At 43.6% G+C, this 22,230-nt stretch overlaps 2 protein-coding genes across 5 annotated transcripts in view; one reads left to right on the forward strand and one right to left on the reverse strand.

Annotated features, from left to right (window-relative positions):
* SPTLC1 (serine palmitoyltransferase long chain base subunit 1) overlaps window positions 1-22,230 on the forward strand; it is an 86,792-nt gene that overhangs the window by 2,503 nt on the left and 62,059 nt on the right. For all 4 annotated transcript variants that reach the window (XR_010109127.1, XR_010109126.1, XM_034967702.3 and 1 more), the window contains exons 2-3: window positions 1,392-1,499; window positions 5,122-5,216. Coding sequence is in view for 2 of the 4 variants with exons in the window: in XM_034967702.3 (XP_034823593.1) it covers window positions 1,392-1,499; window positions 5,122-5,216 (203 nt within the window). In the remaining 2 variants the exon portion in view is untranslated. The remainder of the gene's footprint in view (window positions 1-1,391; window positions 1,500-5,121; window positions 5,217-22,230) is intronic.
* On the reverse strand, window positions 7,700-9,801 carry LOC117981743 (putative UPF0607 protein ENSP00000381418). Its single transcript, XM_055091784.2, has 2 exons — window positions 9,773-9,801; window positions 7,700-9,661 (listed from the first exon to the last, which is right to left on the reverse strand). The coding sequence occupies exons 1-2, from the start codon at window positions 9,799-9,801 to the stop codon at window positions 8,455-8,457; spliced, it is 1,236 nt and encodes a 411-aa protein (XP_054947759.1). The 3' UTR covers window positions 7,700-8,454.

Here is a 22,230-nt window from a genome sequence, read left to right on the forward strand (position 1 = left end):
GTGACTGTCCACATTGGACCACACAGATCTAGATGCTAGGGATAGTGCGGTGAACAAATAGGCAGAAGTCCCTGTGCTTATAGAGCTTACATTCATTTCAAGTGAATTTCACGTTACTTTTGATGATTTAATATCACCAAACTTAATATCACCGTCTACTGGTAGGGGTAATGACAGTGTCTTCCATTGCAGGACATACTGGGAATTTTATCTTGAAACAGCAGAGACAGCAGATGTGGCTCTGTCTTATGCTCATGTATTAAGTGATGCCCAGTATTAGGTTAACTGTAGTGACCTAAAATGAGCCACTAAAATTGAATGATCTTTTTTGTAAATGATTTTTTAAAGAAATGGATTATTTTCTGTTAAATGTTGTTTGCTCCCTTTTTGAAGACTGACAGTAGTGTAACTTCTCATTCCCCGAAACTGTCCAACAGTGAGACTTGGGAGAACTCCTGTATGTAACATTTCCTGGGAAGGAAAAGAAGTGGTGTTTGTGATTTTTATTAATTCACTAGACAGATAGTTTCTCAGCTTTTCTTAGGGTGATTTCTTTTTGGAGTGGGCTCTTAACTAGTGGCTGGGGCAGATGTTTGCTTGCTAGAATCCAACTATTGAGAAAACTAAAAGGGTATTTAGACTTATTCATAAATGAATTGTATTTAGGGGGATGAGCAAATTTTAAAATTCATCATAAAGATAAACTTCTTACTCCCAAATCCTATGCGTGTTGAATGTAGAATTTGAGTAGTCTTGTATAGTGTACCCAAAGAAGAACCACTGAAATTAAATAATCCGATGGTTAATACTGGGATTCTGTGTTAGATTTTATTTATTTATTTATTTGAGACGGAGTTTTGCTCCTGTTGCCCAGGCTGGAGTGCAGTGGTGTGATCTCGGGTCACCACAACCTCCACCTCCTGGGTTCAAGCGATTCTCCTGCCTCAGCCTCCCAAGTAGCTGGGATTACAGGTATGCGCCACCAGACCCAGCTAATTTTGTATTTTTAATAGAGACAGGGTTTCTCCATGTTGGTCAGGCTGGTCTCAAACTCCCGACCTCAGGTGATCTGCCCACCTTGGCCTCCCAAAGTGCTGGGATTACAAGTATGAGCCACCACGCCTGGCCTAGATTTTATTTTTTTAATTTTAATTTTTATTCCCAAAGAAGTTTTAAAAGCTAAAAATATTAGGGGTTTTTCATGTGAGGGAGAAATTGCCTGCTATTAGAAATGGGGAAAGGAATGAATAGAAATTAAGGGAGCTTCGAAAGTAAATTGTTAAGGATAGGCTAAAAGTCACAGGAGGCAGTATATGCAGGTGTAGTAAATTTTATGTGCAGGTGTTAGAAGTGTATGTTTCATATCTTACTTGTTTTTGACTCACTCTTAGGCTCCTGCTTACCATCTTATTTTGGAAGGGATTCTGATCCTCTGGATAATCAGACTTCTTTTCTCTAAGACTTACAAATTACAAGAACGATCTGATCTTACAGTCAAGGTACGAAATTAAATCTCTGTTTTAATTATTGGGTATGTGATTATAGTTGCTGTGTCTTTCCAGAAAGGATTTGTGGTGGCTCAACTATGTGTGTTAAAGCATTTTCTGTAATGTAAGGAAATCAAGGGGAATGAATTATTAGGGTAGGCAAAATATGGGGAAATCTAGAAATAAAGTCAGTACCCAAATAAAGACCATATTATGGTCTTGGATACTTTGCTAGGAGTAAACAGCAGTCTTGCAAATAGATGGTTAGAGGGAAGCATGGGCAACTACTGGAGTTTGAATATTCATAAGTGTTGTGTGAGTTGCTGCAGAATAGCACAACTATTTCTGAAGTATGGGATAAAGATTCCCCTGTGGTCTTCTTAAAGGAGAGTCAGAGTAGAAAAGAATCCTACTCATACCCATCTCAAATTGAATTTTGATGTGTATGGTAAATCAAAAAAGAATTCTGAGCATAGAAGTTAAATTTTCATAAATTGTCAAGTCACCCACAAAACTACATGGAAAAGAACCTCTAGCTCTAGTGATCAGGAAAGAGGCGAGGGTGGTTAGTGCACAAAACTCACAAGTGATTCTGTTTTTATTCTAGCCACAACTAGACATGGTATTTCTAGCAGTGTATTCACTGTGACTTTTGCATTGCAGCAGACAATTTTGATATTGCCGAAGTTGAAGTAAAGTGACTGCGCCTGAAAAGCTTCAGGGGGTTTGAATAAGGATAGCTATAATAACAAGTGCTATGTGGCTTACGGAGGAATGAGCGATAAGTGATTTTAAATCAGTTTGTCTTAGACAAATAGAGCTTGTTATAACTATTCCTCATAAGGATAGTATGAGGAAGGGGTAGGATATATATTCTATTAGGGGGCTGAGGATGAGGGTAAGTCATATGATACCGTAGCCTCCTAACTACGGAGCTGGCAATAGAGACTTCTATGTGGGCTTTAGGGAGTCATAGGTGAAGTCCATATAGGGGTATTTTTACTATAAAAGCCATAATACATGCTAGTCATATAAGGTTGTTAGATCAGAAGTTTAATAGTTCTTGATTAGTAAACATTATTATTAGGATATTTAGTGAACCTGAGCTATTTCAGGTGTGGATGAGTGTAATAAGTAAGGGAAGGGATCCTACTAGTGTGTAAAATAAGTATGAGCTTGCATGAGGCATTCTGGTTGGTTACCTCAGCAGGTAATAATGATTAGGGTAGGGATGAGTGTAGCTTCGAAAAGAATGTAAAGTATGACTAGTTCTGTGGCTGTAAATGCTGTAATTTAAAGAATTTGTAGGAAAATTAATTTGGAAATATGGAGTTTTTTTCCATAAGGGTGATTCATTAGATAGGTGATGTTGGCCTGCTAGGATTATAAGAGGTAGTAGTCAGGCTGTTTGGATTAGAAGAGGTGATGTTAATGGGTCAGAAGAAAAAGTTAATGAGAAGTTAGATGAATTATTGTTTGGTTGATTAAAAAATAGGAGGGTAATGAGGCTGATGAATAGGCTATGAGTAGCTATATTCAGACTATAGAGTTTTTGGAGAGTTATATTGTAACAGCATAATTGTTGGAATAACAATTTTTGGCATTGGAGTAAATTTAGATTTTGTACATAGTCTAGGCCTTATGCGTTGGAGATTGAGACTAGGAAAGCAAGGCCTACTGCGGCTTTGCAGGCAGCAAATACTAAGAGGATAATGGGTATTATGAATCCTAGAGTGAAATGCATGTTTAAAGTTATGAGTGTATTTATGATAAATATTGATAGTATGATGCCTTCTAGGCATAATAGAGATGGTATTAGGTGGGATCGATAGATTAGTACTCCCAGCAGTGCTATGGTATATGCTAATATAATGTTAATATAAATAAATGGCATTTGGTAAATATGGTCTATCATAATCTAATGAGTCGAAATCATTTAATTTAAACTATTTACCAGTTCAACTCAATCTAATCCTTTTTGGGTTCATTCATAAATTAGGCCTAGGATTAGAATGGTAATTAGTAGAAGGGTTGTACTGATTATTAGTATAAGGTTATTTGTTTGAAGGGCTCATGGCAGGGGTAGGAATAGGACGATTTCTAATCGAATAGGAGAAATGTGATGGCTACTAGAAAGAATTTTATGGAGAAGAGGAGGTGGGTAGAGGTTAACGGATCAAATCTACATTCATAAAGGCTGGATTTTTCTATGTAAGTATTAAGTTATGCAAGTCAAAATGTAATTACTACTAATAATAGAGTTAATAAGGTGTCAGTTATTAGGGCTAGTGCTAGGTTAATTACTCTTTTTCAGACTTTGTCGAAACTAGTTGATTGGAAGTCAGTGGTACTGCTTATACTAAAAGAGTAGTAGGACCCTCACCAGTAGATAGAGACACATGGGAATAGTCATACGACATCTGCAAAGTGTCAATATCAAGTGGCGTCTTTAAAGCCAAAATGGTGGTTGGATGTAAAATGAATTTTTTTTTTTTGAGACAGAGTTTCGCTCTTGTTGCCCAGGCTGGAGTGCAATGGTGCAATCTTGCCTCACCGCAGCCTCCGCCTCCCAGGTTCAAGCGATTCTCCTGCCTCAGCCTTCCTGAGTAGCTGGGATTATAGGCATGTGCCACCACGCCCAGCAAATTTTGTATTTGTATTAGAGACGGGGTTTCTCCATGTTGGTCAGGCTGGTCTCGAACTCCCGACCTCAGGTGATGTGCCCACCTCGGCCTCCCAAAGTGCTGGGATTACAGGGATGAGCCACCATGCCCGGCCTAAAATGAAATTTTAATTGGCAGAGAAGGCAGATGGTGAGAATTGTTGATCCAATAGTAACATGAAGTCCATGAAAGCCTGTGGCTATAAAGAATGTTGAGCTGTAGATTCCGTCAGAGATAATAAAGGGGGCCTCGAAATATTCTGAGATTTGTGGAAGGGTGAAATAGACTCCTAAGAGGATTGTGGTAAGTAGTGCTTGAATTGTTTGTTTTTGGTTACCTTCTGTTAGGCTGTGATGGGCTCAAGTAATTGAAACTCCTGATGCAAGTAATACAGACGTATTTAGGAGAGGTACTTCTGAAGGGTTCAGGGGAAGAATACCTGTTGGGGGTCAATGTCCTCCTAATTCTGGGGTTGGTGCTAAACTGGAGTGATAGCATGCCCAGAAAAAGCCGGCGAAGAAGAATACTTCTGAGATAATAGGAGCATCCTGTATCAGAGGCCTTTTTGGACAATTGCTGTGTGGTGGCCTTGGAATGTACTTTCTTGGACAATATTACTTCATCATTGATATATAGTCAGTGTGTTGGTTAGTAGGCCTAAAGTTAAAAGAGTGGTAGAATTAAAGTGAAATCCTATGGTTAGGCCAGATGTTATTAGGAGAGCCGAGAGAGCTCCTGGTAGTGGTCAAGGGCTAGGTACAACTATATGGTAGGCATGTGTCTGGTGGGTCATTATGTATTATGCGAACAAAGACGTACTAATAGTGTGAAGACATAAGCTTGAATAAGAGTGAGAGCGAACTTGAGAATAGTTAGTAGAATTAGAATAATAAGAAATACTGAAGTTGCAGAGACACTAATAATTGATAATATTAGCACTGCACTGTATTTTAATTCTTTTTCTCCTGTAGGAAAAAGAAGAACTGATTGAAGAGTGGCAACCAGAACCTCTTGTTCCTCCCGTCCCAAAAGACCATCCTGCTCTCAACTACAACATCGTTTCAGGGTAAATTGATTTTGCTACCTGAAGTACTTGTGTTTGGCTTCTTGTAGTAACCTGCAGTCTATAGTGCTTTCTATGTAGTAGTCCTTTTTTTATCTGAAACAAAACATTTTGAAGTTCCCAGGAGTAACAGCTTTCGCTCCTGATTTTAAAAAATTTATTCTAGGGATGATACAGGCATTTTTAAAAATCTCCAATTTAAGCATTAATGTTTGCCCTTTTTTCCAAGAATGCACACATGTTAATATTTCCAATGGTCGAACACTTAAAATGAAAAGCAACAGACTTCTGCTTTTTACCCATCTGGGTATTTTCTGATTTTAAATCTGTCGCACGTTACCCTCATAATTCTAGATACTGTAGTATGCTTAACTACCATTTGTTGATTCATCAACTACAGACAACACCTGTTGATCCCCACAATATGAATTATGGAGCTTCCGCTCACTTATGCCTCTTTCCTCCTTGCTTCCAGTGTCTCATCTATTTTTCACTTTTCATTCTCTTGGCTATCTTTGCTATATTGTATGTATTTTCATTAATTAAGAAATACATTAAGAATATAGAAAGTTATCAGATATAGATATAGATATCAGACACCTATATACCTACCACCCAGAATTAATTGGTGTTAACATTTTGCTATTTTTAATTCAAACTTACTTTTACAGGTAAATGCAATATTACAAATGCATCTTAAGAAATTCCTTCACATCCGTCACTTACTCTTGCCTCTCATACGGATAACCACTGTCTTGAAGTTGGTGATTGTGTTTTCTTTGCCTGTATTTATAATTTTACCATATATGCCTGTTGCCATAAAAATACTTGGTTTATTTTAAAATGTGATACAAGATATTTTCCTGAGTATTATTGTTCTGATTCTGATCTGATCAAACAGGAGCTTCTATTCTTTACTTCTGTAGATCTCTTCAGTCTTATAAAACTTTTATATATTCTGAAATCAAACCTACCAATCTTTTTTTTTTGAGACAGAGTCTCGCTCTGTCGCCCAGTCTGGAGTGTAGTGGCGCAATCTCGGCTCACTGCAAGCTTCGCCTCCCAGGTTCACGCCATTATCCTGCCTCAGCCTCCCGAGTAGCTGGGACTACAGGCACATGCTGCCATGCCCGGCTAATTTTTTGTATTTTTAGTAGAGATGGAGTTTCACCGTGTTAGCCAGGATGGTCTCGATCTCCTGACTTTGTGATCCGCCCGCCTCGGCCTCCCAAAGTGCTGGGATTACAGGCGTGAGCCGCCGCACCTGGCCCAAATTTACCAATCTTTTATAGTTTGGTCTTTTGAAGTCTTAGGGAATCGTTTCCTACCCTAAAGGTCTAATTTGATTGTTTTCCATATGATGGTCAGTTGTCTGAGCATTATTAGTTGAATAATCCAGTATTTACCTACTGCTTGGAAATTTCCCTTCTTTGGTAAGCCAGATTCCCTTCTAAAGGGTCTATTTCTGGCTTTTATTTTTATTCATTGGATATATTCGTATCTCCTTATACCAGAGACTCATTCATGTATACCACAGCTTTATAATAAACGTTGATTAGAGTGTTTTTCTACCTCCGTGTTCTTCAAAATTGTCTAGACTATTCTTGACCCTTCTTCACTGTGAGTTTAGGTTTAGGTGATCATATTTAACCAAAAAAATGCATTTGGGTTTTTTATTAGAAGTGTGTTGAATTTATGGATTAATTTAGGAGGCTTGGTATCTTGCTGATACTTAATCTCACTACCCATTTACATGGTATATATTGCTTGCATACTTGGGTCTTTTGTTTTCTATAGTAAAGTTGCTGGAAGAGGAGTGGGGGAGGAAAGAGGAGGAGAGGAATGCACACATATGGGTGTAGGAGGCTCCCTTCTGAAGGGAGGCTGGAAGGAGAAAGATGTGGGGCTAGGACGTGTGGGGCATGGGTCAGAGGTCAGAGGCACTGAAACTGCAGCTGAATGAGAGCAGCCTCCTTTCTCATTAGGTGGAACCCCCAAAATGGGGGCAAGGTCAGTGGGAAGAGCCAGGGAAGAGTTAGGAATTATGGATATCAAATTTTACTCAATTCTTGGTGTGAGAGAAGGTGGAGGGACAGGCAAAATGAGGGGCCCAACAGCACGTGGGCCGAGTCAGAGTAAGACGAGGAGCTGGGATCCGTGAAGTGTAGGTGGCCAGGGGCAGGGAGTCTCAGCAGGTGTGGAGACAGCAGGGGCAGGCTGGGTGCCACTGCAGTTTGCCATGTCTTACTTTTTTTTTTTTTTTTTTTTTTGAGACGGAGTCTTGCTCTGTCACCAGGCTGGAGTGCAGTGGTGCGATCTCGGCTCACTGCAACCTCCACCTCCTGGGTTCAAGCCATTCTCCTGCCTCAGCCTCCCGAGTAGCTGGGACTACAGGCACAAGCCACCATGCCTGCCTAATTTTTGTATTTTCAGTAGAGACGGAGTTTCACCATGTTGGCCAGAATGATCTCGATCTCCTTTTTTTTAATTAAAAAGTAAACTTTAATGTCGAAAATGCAGACTTGGGGAGGGCAGAAAGATCACACACCACACTTGGAAGGTTGCACAGCAGCGGGCAGAGACGCTCCTCACTTCCCAGATGGTGAGGGGGCCGGGCAGAGGCGCTCCTCACTTCCCAGATGGTGCAGGGGCTGGGCAGAGGCGCTCCTCCCTTACAAACGGTGAGGGGGCCGGGCAGAGGTGCTCCTCACTTTCCAGACAGGGTGGCGGCTGGGCAGAAGTGCTCCTCACTTCCCAGATGGGACGGCGGCCAGGCAGAGGCGCTTCTCATTTCCCAGATGGTGAGGAGGCCGGGCAGAGGCACTCCTCACTTCGCAGACAGGACGGCGGCGAGGCAGAGGCGCTCCTCATTTCCCAGACGGTGAGGAGGCCAGGCAGAGGCACTCCTCACTTCGCAGACAGGACGGCGGCAAGGCAGAGGCGCTCCTCACTTCCCAGACTGTGAGGCGGCCGGGCAGAGGGGCTCGTCACTTCCCAGAGAGGGCGGGGGCCTGGCAGAGGTGCTCCTCACTGCCCAGACGGTGCGGTGGCCAGGCAGAGGCGCTCCTCACTTCCCAGATGGTGGGGCGGCCGGGCAGAGGCGCTCCTCACTTCCCAGATGGTGGAGCAGCCGGGCAGAGGCGCTCCTCACTTCCCAGATGGTGCAGGCAGAGATGCTCCTCAGGTCTCAATCTCTTGACCTCCTGATCCGCCCGCCTGGGCCCCCCCCCAAAGTGCTGGATTACAGGCGTGGGCCACCACGCCTGCCCTGCTGTCTCTTCTTTCTCCTCCTAAGCAGCTCTCTTAGTCTCCTGAATTTCGATGTTCTACTTAACACCCTCATGTTCTTACGCATGTTGCCCTGCTGGAGGCGTCCTTCTCTTTGGGAAGCCTGACCCACCAACAGTGCCTCAGGAGATAGACATGGAAGCTTAGCCGGTGGGGGCCCCTCGTCTCTATCCCACCTCAGTTGCAGGGGAGGGGTCGGTTGCAGCTGCAGCGGTGGCCCCGACAGTTTTCTTTTGCGGGACCCGTGGCCGGCAGCTCTGGGTGGAGAAGACCTACTTGATCCAAGAGCTGCAGGATCCTTGGGCTGCATGTCCTCCCCCACCATCAGCAAGCCTGGAGAGCTGGGCAGGTGGTCTTTACCCAGCACCTTCAAGGCCGCCTTCTCTGGCCACAGGGAGCAGCCCGGAACTGGGGCAGGGAGCACTGTTGGAAGTGGGTCAGGCTTCCCAAAGGGAAGGATGCCTCCAACAGGGCTGTGTGAACTGGCGACTCCATGGCCCTTGGAGTAGAAACTCACTGCATGCACCTGGGCCTTGTCAGTCTGGTTGTTTTCTGTCAAGCTCTTGAGGTGGACATTTCCCTCCAAGGGCCTGGGATTGTACCAGGAGGAAGTGAGGTTTCCCTGAGTCTCCAGGGGCCTAGAGGTGGAAGCTGCTTCCCCATTGCTACAGGGGCCCCTTTTATTGTCCTCCTGCCCCTGGGTCTCTACCTGGTCTTCCACCTCCATTGCTTCTGTGGGCTCTTCTGCCCTCACCTCCATCTTCGGGAGCCTGGCTGGGATCACCTGCTCATCTAATGAAGGAAGTTGAAGGTTAAACTTGCCTCTGAGACGAGGGATCCTCACGGGGCTGAGGTGTCCAAACATCCTGGAGTTGCGAGCAGACAGCACGGGTTTCTTCCTTGAGGGGGGGCTCCAGACCACAGGAGGCAGGACCCTCTGTGGGGTGCCCGTGTTCCGAGGGATAAGACACAGCCTCACAGGGGCGCCATCCCACCTGACTGGAAAAGAAGGCCCAAGATGTCGCTGAGGGTTGAAGAGGAATCGGTAACAGCCCAAGGTTCCCAGGGCAGGCACAGGTGCAGGAGCCGCGGGGTGAGCCCGGCCAGCTGGGAAGGCCTCACGGACAAGACGAGCAGGTTGCCGATGGCGTGGCCAGGACCTGCGGTGGAACCAGGAACAAAATATGCTTAGTGAGTTGCCCATTTTGAGCGAGTTGTGCACAGACAAAACTAAGGGTCACAAGCGGAGAGGATACTCCTAAGTCACCCACTTCTCTGTGGCCGGGTGCACACTGGGCATCTGGGAGTTTATGACATCACTATGGGGGCTGGTGACAGAGCCAGGGTGTGAAGGAGTGCTTAGGAGCCCAGCGAGGGTGCCTACAAGAGGAGTCAGAGGGCAAAGGGTGAGACCCTTCCACCAGTCCCCCTGGACTCTAGCCTCAGGGAGGTCCTGCTCCTGGGGGCAGGTGTGTGGCCCTGGATGGGCCCCCCTGTGGGGCTGTTGGGGGTGCGGGGCTGATCCGCCAGAGCCATGGCGCCTGGCCCAGGTGCTGGCTGGCACCCAGTGGCCCTGTCTTGGCCGGCCCTGTCCCCCGGGTTACAGGGCCAGAACCTGGAAGCAGAGCACAGGACCAGCCAGATCCCGCCAGGCTCCCCCGGGGCCTTTCCAGTGCCTCTGTGCCGCCTGGAGCAAGGCCCGCCTTCTCCATGGCTGCCGTGGCCTCAAGGGCCACCAGCCTTGCTTCGCAGGTTTCCAAAGAGAGGACGCGGTGCCCTGACCTGACTGGATGCGCCTCTTACCACATGCCTCCCTGGCAGGCAGGGTCTCCGCTTTTTACAAATTTGCCTGAGACCATTCCTCAGGTCATTCAGGTGGTCATGGCCCAGCCAGGCTTTGAAGCTGGGCTGTGCGATTCCACAGCTGGCGTTCTGGCCTGTGTGCCTCATGATCATGGATACAGCATCTATTCTTATTTTTTCCTGTAGTTCTGGGGTACTTAGCACCGTGGCATATCTGTAATAAGCACATGCACACCTCGAAGGAGGTCTTCACTTCAGCATACAAGTTGACCATGGCATGCTCTGGGCTCCAGTCTTCTGCAAAGATGTAGGGCAGGAACTACCAGTTGTCAGCACAGCACCATCCCACATTGCTCTTCTAATGGAGCCTTTCACCCCAGATGTTCTTTCTCGTCTGATGGGAAGGATCCACGTATGTAAAGATTATGTTCTAGATCAGCTTTGGTCTGTCCTAAAAGAAACTTGCCAGTGGATTATTCCATATGGATAAAAGTCAGTTTCTCTGGTCTTCCTGGAATGTGTCTAGAAAGCAAATACATTATTTACAAGTTCATAGTAGATCAATATATTGGATTAAAATATGACAAACATAATTTGGTCATTGTGAGCATGCCAGCTCGGTCAACTATTCACCACACATGATGCCCTAAATATAACTCTAGGTTTTCTTATGCCCAAGAGAGGGACATACTCTTGGGTGTCTGGACTAGGGAAACATGTATGAAAAACCGTTTGGCCACTCTACATCTTGTTATTGGAGAATCGAAACTATCTATATTCAAAGATATTATTAAAAGGCAAGAAGTTAACTTCTGTCATTTTGTTAATTGTTTTCTGGTTGTTTTGTAGATCTTTTGTTTCTTCTTTTATTGTTTGCTTTATGGTTTGGTGAGTTTCTGTACTGATAAGCTTTGATTCCTTTATTTCATTGACATATCTGGTGTAATTTTTTTCTCTGGTTACTCTGGAGCTTACATTTAAAAATGTATAGTAATGATAGACTATTTAAAGCTGATAAAAATTTTGATCACACACGAACCTGCTATACTACCCCCACATCCCTTGTCAGTGCACAAAATTTGTACTTTTTTGCCTTAATTTATATTGTTCTGTACTGGGTGTTTATTAAGAACTCATTGTAGATATAAATATTTTTGACTATTTTGATGTTCAGCTTTCTCAAGGGTGATTTGAAAGATTCTAAAGCATTAATTTCAGTAATGTAGAATTCTCAGTTTGAATATGAATTTACTTTTAACAGTTAGGTTGATAGTGTCCTGTTTTTGCATTAGTATTCTTTCACTTGCGATTGAAGCACTCGTTAAGCACTTCTTGTCAGGCTGGTCTTATGGTGATGAATTCCATAAGCATTTGCTTGTCTGGGAAAGACTTTATTTCTTTAATTTCTGATGGGTAGCTGTGCTCAGTACAGTACTCTTTGCTGACTGATTTCTCATTAGCACTTTGAATATATCATCATCCTCATCTCTCCTAGCCTTCAAGGTTTCTGCTGTGAAAACTGATAGTCTAATGGAGACTTGCTTATTTGTGATTTGATGCTTCTCTCTTGCTAATTTTAGAAGTTTTTCTTTGTGTTTGACTTTTGACAAATTGATTATAATGTGCCTTAGAAAAGGCCTTTTTGGGTTGAATATGTATGGGACCCTTTAAGCTTCGCGGAACTGGATGTCCGTATCTCTCCCAAGAATTGGGAGATTTTCAGCTATTATTTTGTTAAATAAGTTTTCTGTGTCTTTGTCTCTTTTCTCTGTTTCTCTTCTATATTTTCAAAATCTGTTATCTTAGTATCATGGCACAAGTCTCATAGACTTTCTTTGATTCTTTTTACTCTTTTTTTCTCCTTTTTTCCCTCAGTCTGGGTTCTTTCAGAAGTCCTGTCTGCAAGTTCAGAAATTCTTTTGTTTGACCTAGTGTGCCATTGAAGCTGTCAGTGGTACTTTTTATTTAATTCATTCAATTCTTCATTCCTAAGGTTTCTGTTGGTTTGTTTTCTTTTTTTCTATTTTCTTTTTCTTTTTTTTTTTTTGAGACGGAGTCTTGCTCTGTCGCCCAGGCTGGAGTGCAGTGGCACGATCTCGGCTCACTGCAAGCTCCGCCTCCCAGGTTCACGCCATTCTCCTGCCTCAGCCTCCGGAGTAGCTGGGACTACAGGCACCCGCCACCACGCCCGGCTAATTGTTTGTATTTTTAGTAGAGACAGGGTTTCATCCTGTTAGCCAGGATGGTCTAGATCTCCTGACCTCGTGATCCGCCCACCTCGGCCTTCCAAAGTGCTGGGATTACAGGTGTGAGCCACCACGCCTGGCCTGTTTGTTTTCTTTAATGGTATCTATGTCTTTGTTGAATTTCTCATTCAGGCTATGGCTTGTTTTTTTTATTATTCGATTAAGTTTTCTCTCTGTATTCTTTTGTATCTCATTGAATTTTCTTAAGATCAATATTTCAAATTCCTTTTAAGGCAATTTGAAAATTTCCATTTATTTAGGGTAACTTTGTGAAGAATTATTGTGCAACTTTGGTGGTGTCAAGTTTCATTGCATTTTCATGCTTTTTATCTCCTATGTTTATATTTATGAGACTGTTGACACGGTCACCTCTTCTCATTGTATAGAGTGGCTTATGTAGAGAAAGATTTTCACCTGGAGATGTGTCTTAGGGTGTCAGTTGGATGGGCTGCATCTGCTTTAGTTCTAGGAGGACACAGTAGTGTAATATCTGTGCTTTTCTCTTGCCTGTTTTTTTTTTTTCTTTTGCTAGCATCCATTTTGGTGATACCTGTGAGTGTCTTGGTGACCTAGGCTGCAGGAGCATGTGCAGTTTGTTTTTCTGCTCAGGACTGGGGGCTGGGGGAGAAGGCGGCGGTGTCAGGGAGCTGCATGCCTATCTAGTGACTGTGTTACTGAGTCACAGGGGTTGGTACACCAGTTTGAGATGGGACTCCCCTGGAAACACTCGCCTGGCTGTGGATTACTGGGGCTGGTCTGCAGGTTTGAGATGGGGATCACCTAGAAACACCAGGGCCAGTTGGTGAGCGCACTGATGGCACAATAAATCAGTAATCGGTCCACAGTTAGAGTGTTGCAGTCACTAGGATGTGGAAGGCAAACCTCTTTGAGAGTTTGTTTCTAGGATATAGACAGCAGTAGCTGCTTTCCTGGAGAAGGCTGTTGTAATGACAGGGTAGCCCCTGGGATGGGAAGAGGCAGTGACCACTAGTTCATGGAACAGAATATACTCAGCTATGGCTTGGCTTTCTAGATGGTGCTATATGTGGGCTCCTTCTCTGGGGCAGTATAGCCCTGTGGGCATCAGGCAGCTTCCTAAACTAGGCTGCTAGAGATGGGGTTTCACCATGTTGGTCAGGCTGGTCTCAAACTCCTGACCTCTGGTGATCTGCCCGCCTCGGCCTCCCAAAGTGCTGGGATCACAGGCGTGAGCCACCATACCTGACCTACCTTTTTTTTTTTTTTTTTTTTTTTGTTAAGAAACTTGCTTATGTTGTTCTTTATTTTCTTCTTGACTTTTTTTTCCCCAGGTTTCCTTACAGTCATGCGTCACTTAATGACGTAGATACGTTCTGAGAAATGTGTTAGGCAATTCCATTGTCATGCAAACATCATAGAGTGGACTTACACAGACCTAGATGTGTAGTGTGTACCTATAACCTGGTACGCACCTAGACTATATGGTATAGCCTATTGCTCCTAGGTCACAAACTATACAGCACGTTACTCTACTGAATACTCTAGGCAGTTGTAGTAAAATGGTATTTGTGTATCTAAATAATTAAGTATAGAGAAGGTACAATAGGGCCAGGCACGATGGCTCATGCCTGCAATCTCAGCACTTTGGGAGGCTGAGGTGGGCAGGTCACTTGAGCCCAGGAATTTGAGACCAGCCTGGGCAACATGACAAAACCCCTCCTCTACCAAAGAATCCAAAAAATTAGGTGGGTGTGGTAGTATAGGCCTATAGTCCCAGCTACTTGGGAGGATGAGGTGGGAGGATGGCTTGAGCCTGGGAGGTGGAGGTTGCAGTGAAACAAGATTGTGCCACTGTGCTCCATCCTGGGCAACAGAGCCAGACCCTGTCTTAAAAAAAAAAAAAAAAAAGTACAGTAAAAATACAGTGTTTTACTCTTATAGGACCACTGTTGTATATGTGGTCCATTTTGTCAATTGAGATGTTAAATGGCACGCGACTGTATATCCATTAATTGTAGGCGATTGAGACTGGCTCTCTGAAAACACATCTACACTCACTGTGCCCAGGCCTGGAATAGCTCCTGTCATGCCTTTGTGTGGATTAGGGGAAGGTACTCTTCCTCCAGCAAGTGCAGCAGCCTGGTGCAGACCTTGGGCTGTGGTGCCGATCCCTGGGTGCCCCTAACAGGACCCCAGCTCATGCAGCAACCTTGCTCTGCCCTTTCTTCTGGCAGAGTTCAGATATAGGATAATGTGTCCTTAGATAATTTAGTGGTTATATTTTTATGACTTCATTAGTATTATTCATTAGTTGGGCCAATGTTATGAGGCTATATTTTCTTTCTTGGATACTTTTGTTTTCCCCAGAGTTAATCATTTTTGTTTGGTTACTTGATTGGTTCTACAGTGGTCTTTATGTTGTTTGCCTCTAGGAGCATAGAAGTCCATTCAGAATGTTCACACGTTAGTTATCTATTAGATTCACTTTCTTTGTTCTTTCTCTATCCTGCTCCACTCCTGACTGGTTGTTATATGCAGCTGCTACACAGGGTGGCCCTGGAGTGTCCCATCACCATTAGCTTGAGAATTTCCTTTCTCTGTTCTGCATTGGCTATTTCCTGTCTCTTGGTTTACAGTAGATTATAGATAGATTTCAGAGAAGGGTCATGGAAGGTGAATTTTTTTTTTTGAAACCTACACATCTTAAAATTTTTTATGTTTACCCTTTTGCACTGTACTGGTTGTTTTACCAGTTTTATTGATCTGTTAGACACTTCCTCAATATCTGGTGATTGTTAACATCCCTTCTTTTTTTTCAATATGCACAATATTTTTATTGTCATCAAGAACATTATGTAAATTGTTTGCAGAAACTACAAGAAAATTGAAGGTTGTTTTGTTGATAGTGAGAGGCAATGGAAGGGCACCGTGGATCAATAAGGCTGAGGGGCGAGACAAAGAGGGCAAAAATCTTCTTTATTGAGCTCTCGGGCGAGGTTCACTGGTCCGCGGGGGGAGGGCCAGGGAAGTCGCGCTGTGCCAAAGGTACAGCGCGCTTTTATGGATGCTGGGTGAGGAGTGGGCGGGGTAGGGGCGGGGTAGGTTGAGTTTCGTGCTTCTGAGTGTGACACGCCCTAGTGGGCATGCGCTTTGGTCCGGGTGGCGGGAACAGGAAAGGTGAACCCGGAAATGCTGAGTCAGGGTACCCGATGTGGCTGTCGGGATGGCGGGAATAAGCGAAAATGCCAAGTCAGGGTAGCCAAGATGGCCGCCGAGATGGCGGGAACCGGTGAATCCGGGAATGCTGAGTCAGGGTAGCCAAGATGGTTACCGATCGCCATCTTGGAGTCTTCACCGGAGTCTAATCAGTCCAACCTCTTTTTGGTTATAGAAAAGGGGTGACGAAATCGTCTGGCTACTTCCTGCTGTTAAGGGGCGTTGTTGGGGAGGGGGCCTAAATCAGAGGTCGGCAGTTGGACGTAGGGGTGAAGTAACATCTGGTTGAAAGTGACCCTCGTGATTTCTTGTATCCGCTGGCGGAGAAACTGTAGTAGGATTGGGGCAAAACACATTATTATACAGAGAATTATAATTGGGATAAGGAAAGGGAGCATCTGTTGAACCACGGGTGAAAACCACCAAGAAGGACCAGGGCGGAGAGGGTTGTAGGAGTGTTTTAACTCCTCTTGGATCTTTTTTTAAAGTTTGTAAATTGGTCTCAACTACTTGAGATGAGGTGACCACTGCGTATGCTGCTGGTCGTTGGCCATGCGGCACGGGGACGGAGCTACCATCTACAAACAGGGTCTGGTGGGGATCTAGGATGGGGTTGTCTTGGAGGCTTAGGTGCGCGGGGCGTAGGGCTGATAGGACTTCAGGACATGAATGTAAGGGTGAAGGATCCTGCTCTGGGCAGGGAAGGAGGGTAGCTGGGTTTAAAGTTGGAGAGGTAGTAAGTGTGATGTGTGGGTTTTCAATAAACAGGAGATGAAATAGCTGGAGTCTGGAGGGGGTCAGGTGACTCAGGCACTTGTGTGAGAGTAAGTCTTGTAGCCTGTGTGAGGAGAAAACAGTGAGAGGGTGCCCTAAGGTAAGCTTAAGAGCCTCTTTGGTGAGTTCCGCTGCCACAGCTAAAGCCCACAGACACGGCTGCCAGCCCTGGACAGTGGGATCGAGCTGCTTGGAAAGGTGGGCTACTGGCTGGTGTGTTTCTCCTACCGGTTGGGCCAGGAGCCCTGTAGCAACCTTTTCCCACTCATCGGCAAAGAGATGAAATGGGCGTAGCGGGTTTGGGAGTGAGAGGACTGGGGCTGTTATGAGGCAATTTTTAAGCTTATTGTAAAGATTGGCTACTAGTTTTGGCTCAGACAGTGGGCCAATGGGAGTCTGTTTGGCGGCCTGGTACAGGGGCCTTGCTAGGACTCCGAAATTGGGGACCCAATGTCTGAAAAAGCCGACTAGCCCTAAGAAAGAGAGAATATCTTCAGCATCTTGTGGAGGTTGAAGATTTTGTAAAAGGCTGATTCTGTCTGAGGTTAGGCCTTTTGAGTTTGGGGTGAGACGTATGCCTAAGTAAGTGACTTTAGAGGTACATAGTTGGGCTTTGGACGGGGTGACTCTATAGCCTTGGTTTCCTAGGAAGTTTAAGAGAGTACTAGTGTCCTTAAGGCAATCTGTCTCAGAGGGGCTGCAAAGGGAGGAGGTCGTCGACATATTGGATAACAGTACTGGCCTCCAAAGGGCAGCGAGCGAGGTCTTGGGCCAATGCCTGTCCAAAGAAATGAGGGCTGTCTCTAAACCCCTGTGGCAGAACCGTCCAGGTGAGTTGTGTAGAGACGCCAGTGTCTGGGTCCTCCCACGTGAAAGCAAAGAGGAAGTAACAAGCGGGGTCTAGTGGGATAGAGAAAAAGGCATCTTTAAGGTCTAGAACAGTAAAGTGAGACGTGTTGGGGGGGGATGCGAGAGAGGAGTGTGTATGGATTAGGAACTACCGGGACTGTAGGGATGACTGCCTCGTTGATGAGGTGAAGATCTTGTACTAGACGGTAAGCCCCAGAGGCTTTTTGTACCGGCAGAATAGGCGTATTGCAAGGAGAATTAGTGGTAATTAGGATGTGTTGTTGTAGAAGACGAGTAATAATGGGTTTTAGTCCCCGACGGTGCTCTAAGGAAATGGGGAACTGAGGTCGGGCAGGGGTCCGAAAGGCACCATGAAAGGCAATGGAGGGGCACCGTGGACCAATAAGGCTGAGAGGCGAGACAAAGAGGGCAAAAATCTTCTTTACTGAGCTCTCGGGCGAGGTTCACTGGTCCGCAGGGGGAGGGCCAGGGAAGTCGCGCTGTGCCAAAGGTGCAGTGCGCTTTTATGGATGCTGGGTGAGGAGTGAGCGGGGTAGGGGTGGGGTAGGTTGAGTTTCGTGCTTCTGAGTGTGACACGCCCTAGTGGGCATGCGCGTTGGTCCGGGTGGCAGGAACAGGAAAGGTGAACCCGGAAATGCTGAGTCAGGGTACCCGATGTGGCTGTCGGGATGGCGGGAATAAGCGAAAATGCCAAGTCAGGGTAGCCAAGATGGCCGCCGGGATGGCGGGAACCGGTGAATCCGGGAATGCTGAGTCAGGGTAGCCAAGATGGTTACCGATCGCCATCTTGGAGTCCTCACCGGAGTCCAATGAGATTACATTGAGTGTTACTTTTCTTCAATTTATGCAATACCTATTTACATTCAATACTGAGTTGACACAAGAGTAAGCGAATTAACTTAGATTTTTCTCCTTTAGACAGAAGCCTTATTGATATATAATCTATTTACCATAAAATTTACCATTTTGAAGTGTAAGGTTTTTTTCCTTTAAACAGCAGCTGTATTGATACATAATCTATATACCATAAAATCTGTCATTTTGAAGTGTATAATTAAGTGGTTTTTAGCATATTCCCAGAGTTATACAACTATCACCACCATCTAATTCCAGAATATTTTTATCACCCCAAAAGAAATCCCAAAGCCATTAGCAGTTACTTCCCACTCCTTCCTCTGCCCAGGCCTTAGCAACCATTTATCTACTTTATGGACTTGCCTATTCTGGACATTTCACATTAAAAGGAATAAACAATACTTAGCCTTTGTTTCTGGGTTCTTTCACTTAACATAATGTTTTCAGGACTCATCTACATTGTAGCATGTATCCGTACTTCATTTTATCACCAAATAATATTTCAGTGTATGGATACACACATTTTGTTTATACATTAATCAGTTGATGCACAATTGGGTTTTTTCCCTCGTAAGAGTATATGAAAAAATAAAAAAAAACTGCTATGAAATAATGTGTACACATTTTTGCGTGGGCATAATGTTTTAATTTTTCTTGGATATATACCTAGGAGTAGGATTGCTGTGTCATGTGATAACTCTGTGTTTAACATTTTGAGGAACCCCCAAACTGTTTTCCAAAGTGGTTGCATCATTTTATATTCCCACTAGCTACATATGAGGTTTACAATTTCTTCACATCCTTAGCAATGCTTATTATTTTCTATTTTATTGTAGCCATCCTAGTAGGTGGGAAGTGGGATCTTATGGTTTTAATTTGCATTTCCCAGATAACTAATGATGTTGAGCATCTTTTCATCGGCTTATTGGCCATTTGTATATTTTCTTTGGAGAAATGTCTACTTTAATCACTTAGCTGTTTTCAATTGGGGGTTCTTTCTATCATTAAAACTGTAAAAGTTCTCTATATATTTTGAATCCTAGTCCCTTGTCAGATATATGATTTGCAGATTTTTTTTTTCATTCTGTGGGATTTTATTTTACTTCTTTGATAGTGATCTTTGAAATTCAAAAGTTTATTTTAATGATGTCTGACTTCCCTGTTTTTCCTTTCGTTGCTTGTGCTTTTTTGTCATCTGTAAAAACTTTGGCTTAATCTAAGGTTACGAAGATTTACTCTTTCCTGTCTTCTAACAGTTTATAGTTTTTGCCCTTACATTTAGTGTGTAATTCAAGTTAATTTTTGTATATGGTGTGAGGTAGAGGCCTGTCTTTATCTTTTTCCAGGTGGATGTCAAGTTGTCCTAGCACCGTTTGTTGAAAAGACTATTTCCCTTCTGAGTTGTCTTGTTGAAAATCAGTTGACCATAAATGTAAGGATGGTCTATTTTCAAGAATGACACATTAAAATGGTCATTGAGAGCCCTGTTAAAATGGGCTTGGCTTTTTCTTCAGTTTTACTGAGGTATAATTGCTAAATAAAAATTGTATATATTCAAGATGTATAATAAGATGATTTTATATTTTTATATATATATATACACACACACACATTGTGAAATAATGACCACAATCAAATTAACATATCCATCACCACATTTAGTTACCATTTGTGTTTTAGAGGGGTGAGGATGGGGTGGGCTTTTTGACTGAGGGGCTTGCACTAGGATAATCAGACAGGGACCTGTTCGTTTATTTGAGGGGACCCCCAAACTTAGTATTTATAGTTTTTATTCTCTTGGCTTTGTGTTTCCCAGGAGAGGAGTCCTCTAGTCTATTACTTTGCAGGTAAAAAGCTGCTTTCCACCATTTGGGAGCTGAGTGGAAGGCAAGAGGCCCAGGGTCTTACCATTCATTATGTAACTCACACCTAATTTTTGTCTTCAGAACGGCACCCCTGCCTTCACTCATTCTTAGGACTTCCAGTTTATACACAGCCTCTCCAGAGAGCACTTCTTCAGGGTGGAGGAGCGGAGTGACTGCCTGTTGTCTAGGCACCCAGCCAGTCCTCCTGTTGTCGGCCTTTCCCGTTTTCCAGTGTTTAATGGAAGCTGGTGCCCCAGTTTGGGAGCATGTTTCAGGCGTTGCTGCTTGGCTTTTCACTGCTGGCCTAGGCTTGCCTTTCTCTTTGATCTCTTTGACTTATCAAATACAACTTATCCATTTACTTTCCAGTTTCCCACATTTTGTCACCTTTCTCCTTGTTCTGGTCTGGGTGGGTTTAGACCTTTAAACTTTGTAGGCATTTTGCATTTGCTTTCTGAGTGTGCTTTCAGAAGAGATCAAGGGTTGAGGTGTTTTTTAATGTTAGCTGATATTAAGTGGTATGAAGAAATATCAAAGCAGGGTCAGCAAAGAGAGGTAGAGTTGCTGCATATATTTCTTGTTCATTTCTTTTGACTGCTACATATTCTTCTGTGTATGCAGCCACCAAATTTTACTTCTCCATTTTCCTCATGATAGACACCTAAGCCGCCCCCATTTCTCACTGCTGCAAAGAATCCTCTGATTAATATTCCCTCATGAACCTAATTTTCCCTTGAATTTCTCTGGGGGTATAGAACCAGGAATAGGATACTGATATATGCCTGCCTAATTTTCCTGTAGGACTTTTCTGTGTCATCTATGGTCCCCTGAGATAGTATATAGGAACTCAAGTTTTCCCTACATCTCTGTTTAGCAATACTGTTTGCTTTGGATTTCTCTTAATGTTTGAGCCTTTGAGCATCACTTCATCTACTTTTTAGCTACTGGAGTCTTCTGCTTCTTTGAATGCCTCTTCATATCTTTTACCTGTTTTTTTACTGGATTCCCAGTCTTTCTTTTGATTAGCAAAGGTTCTGTATACCTTGTAGATTTTAATCCTTAGTCAATTTTTGAGTTAGTACTCTGTTACATTGATTCTAAGACACATACTGTTTTTCCCTAGTTTAAAATCTTTGAAGTGGGGATGAATCTTAAAGCTGCTGAGAGTCACTGATGAGTCATTGTCAGTCAGGAAGGTAGTTTGTGACATGGTTGTCATTGCTTATGTACCAGTGAACTTCGTGGTGGTGGGCTTACTGTCAGCACTCCAGTTGAAGTGTATGCCCTGCTGGTCAATGAGGCAACTGATGGCCGGAGAAATGGCCAGACCTGCAGAGCAGAGGCAGAGGATGACAAAAGGCTTTGAAGATCTCTTTGTCAGACTTCCTGTTGCCTTTGGGTAGTATCAGCTTACTTTCTAGAAACATGTGATTTAATTGGAAGGACGATAAAACTATGAGGTTAGTTCAATAGGAAAGTTGCAGCATCAGAACTTGAGAATGGGTGACAGTTAACATGTCAGATAATCTCAGAAATCATAGTGGAGCATGCTGGTAAGAAATGCCAAGACACTGCCAAGAGCAAGGAGAACATGGTATGAAAACTTGTGGTATCAGTGACTTAGAGGAGAGGGACAGAACTCAGTTAAAGAGGTTTTAGGAATGTCTTGACTTACATTTTCCTTTTCATAAGTACAAATGTAGTGTAACAAAAATCTGGGTCTAAGAATGTATAATAGACCTTTGCATTAAGCATAAACTAAAAAGCTGCACATGACAAGAAAACATCATTGTATTTTAATTGACACTGTTTCTCTTCCTTAGTGATGGATAAAATACAATTGATGACATCTTAGATTCAGTGAAATACAATAAACCTCTTCTCTATCACCCGTCTGTTAACTTTATCTTTGGTATCTTTCGTTGAACCAAATTTCTTAATTTTGACTTGGTCAGATGCATCCATCTTGGCCTTACGGTTTGTATTCTTAAAGACTTGGTTAAGAAATCATTTCCTACCCTGAGGTCCCAAAGACATTCTTCCACATTTTGTTATCTTTTCTAAAATACCTTTTAGATTTTTAATATGGCTGGAATTCACTTTATACCTGGCTGTTCAACT

Source organism: Pan paniscus, chromosome 11, assembly GCF_029289425.2.
Source record: "Pan paniscus chromosome 11, NHGRI_mPanPan1-v2.0_pri, whole genome shotgun sequence".
NCBI lineage: Eukaryota > Metazoa > Chordata > Mammalia > Primates > Hominidae > Pan > Pan paniscus.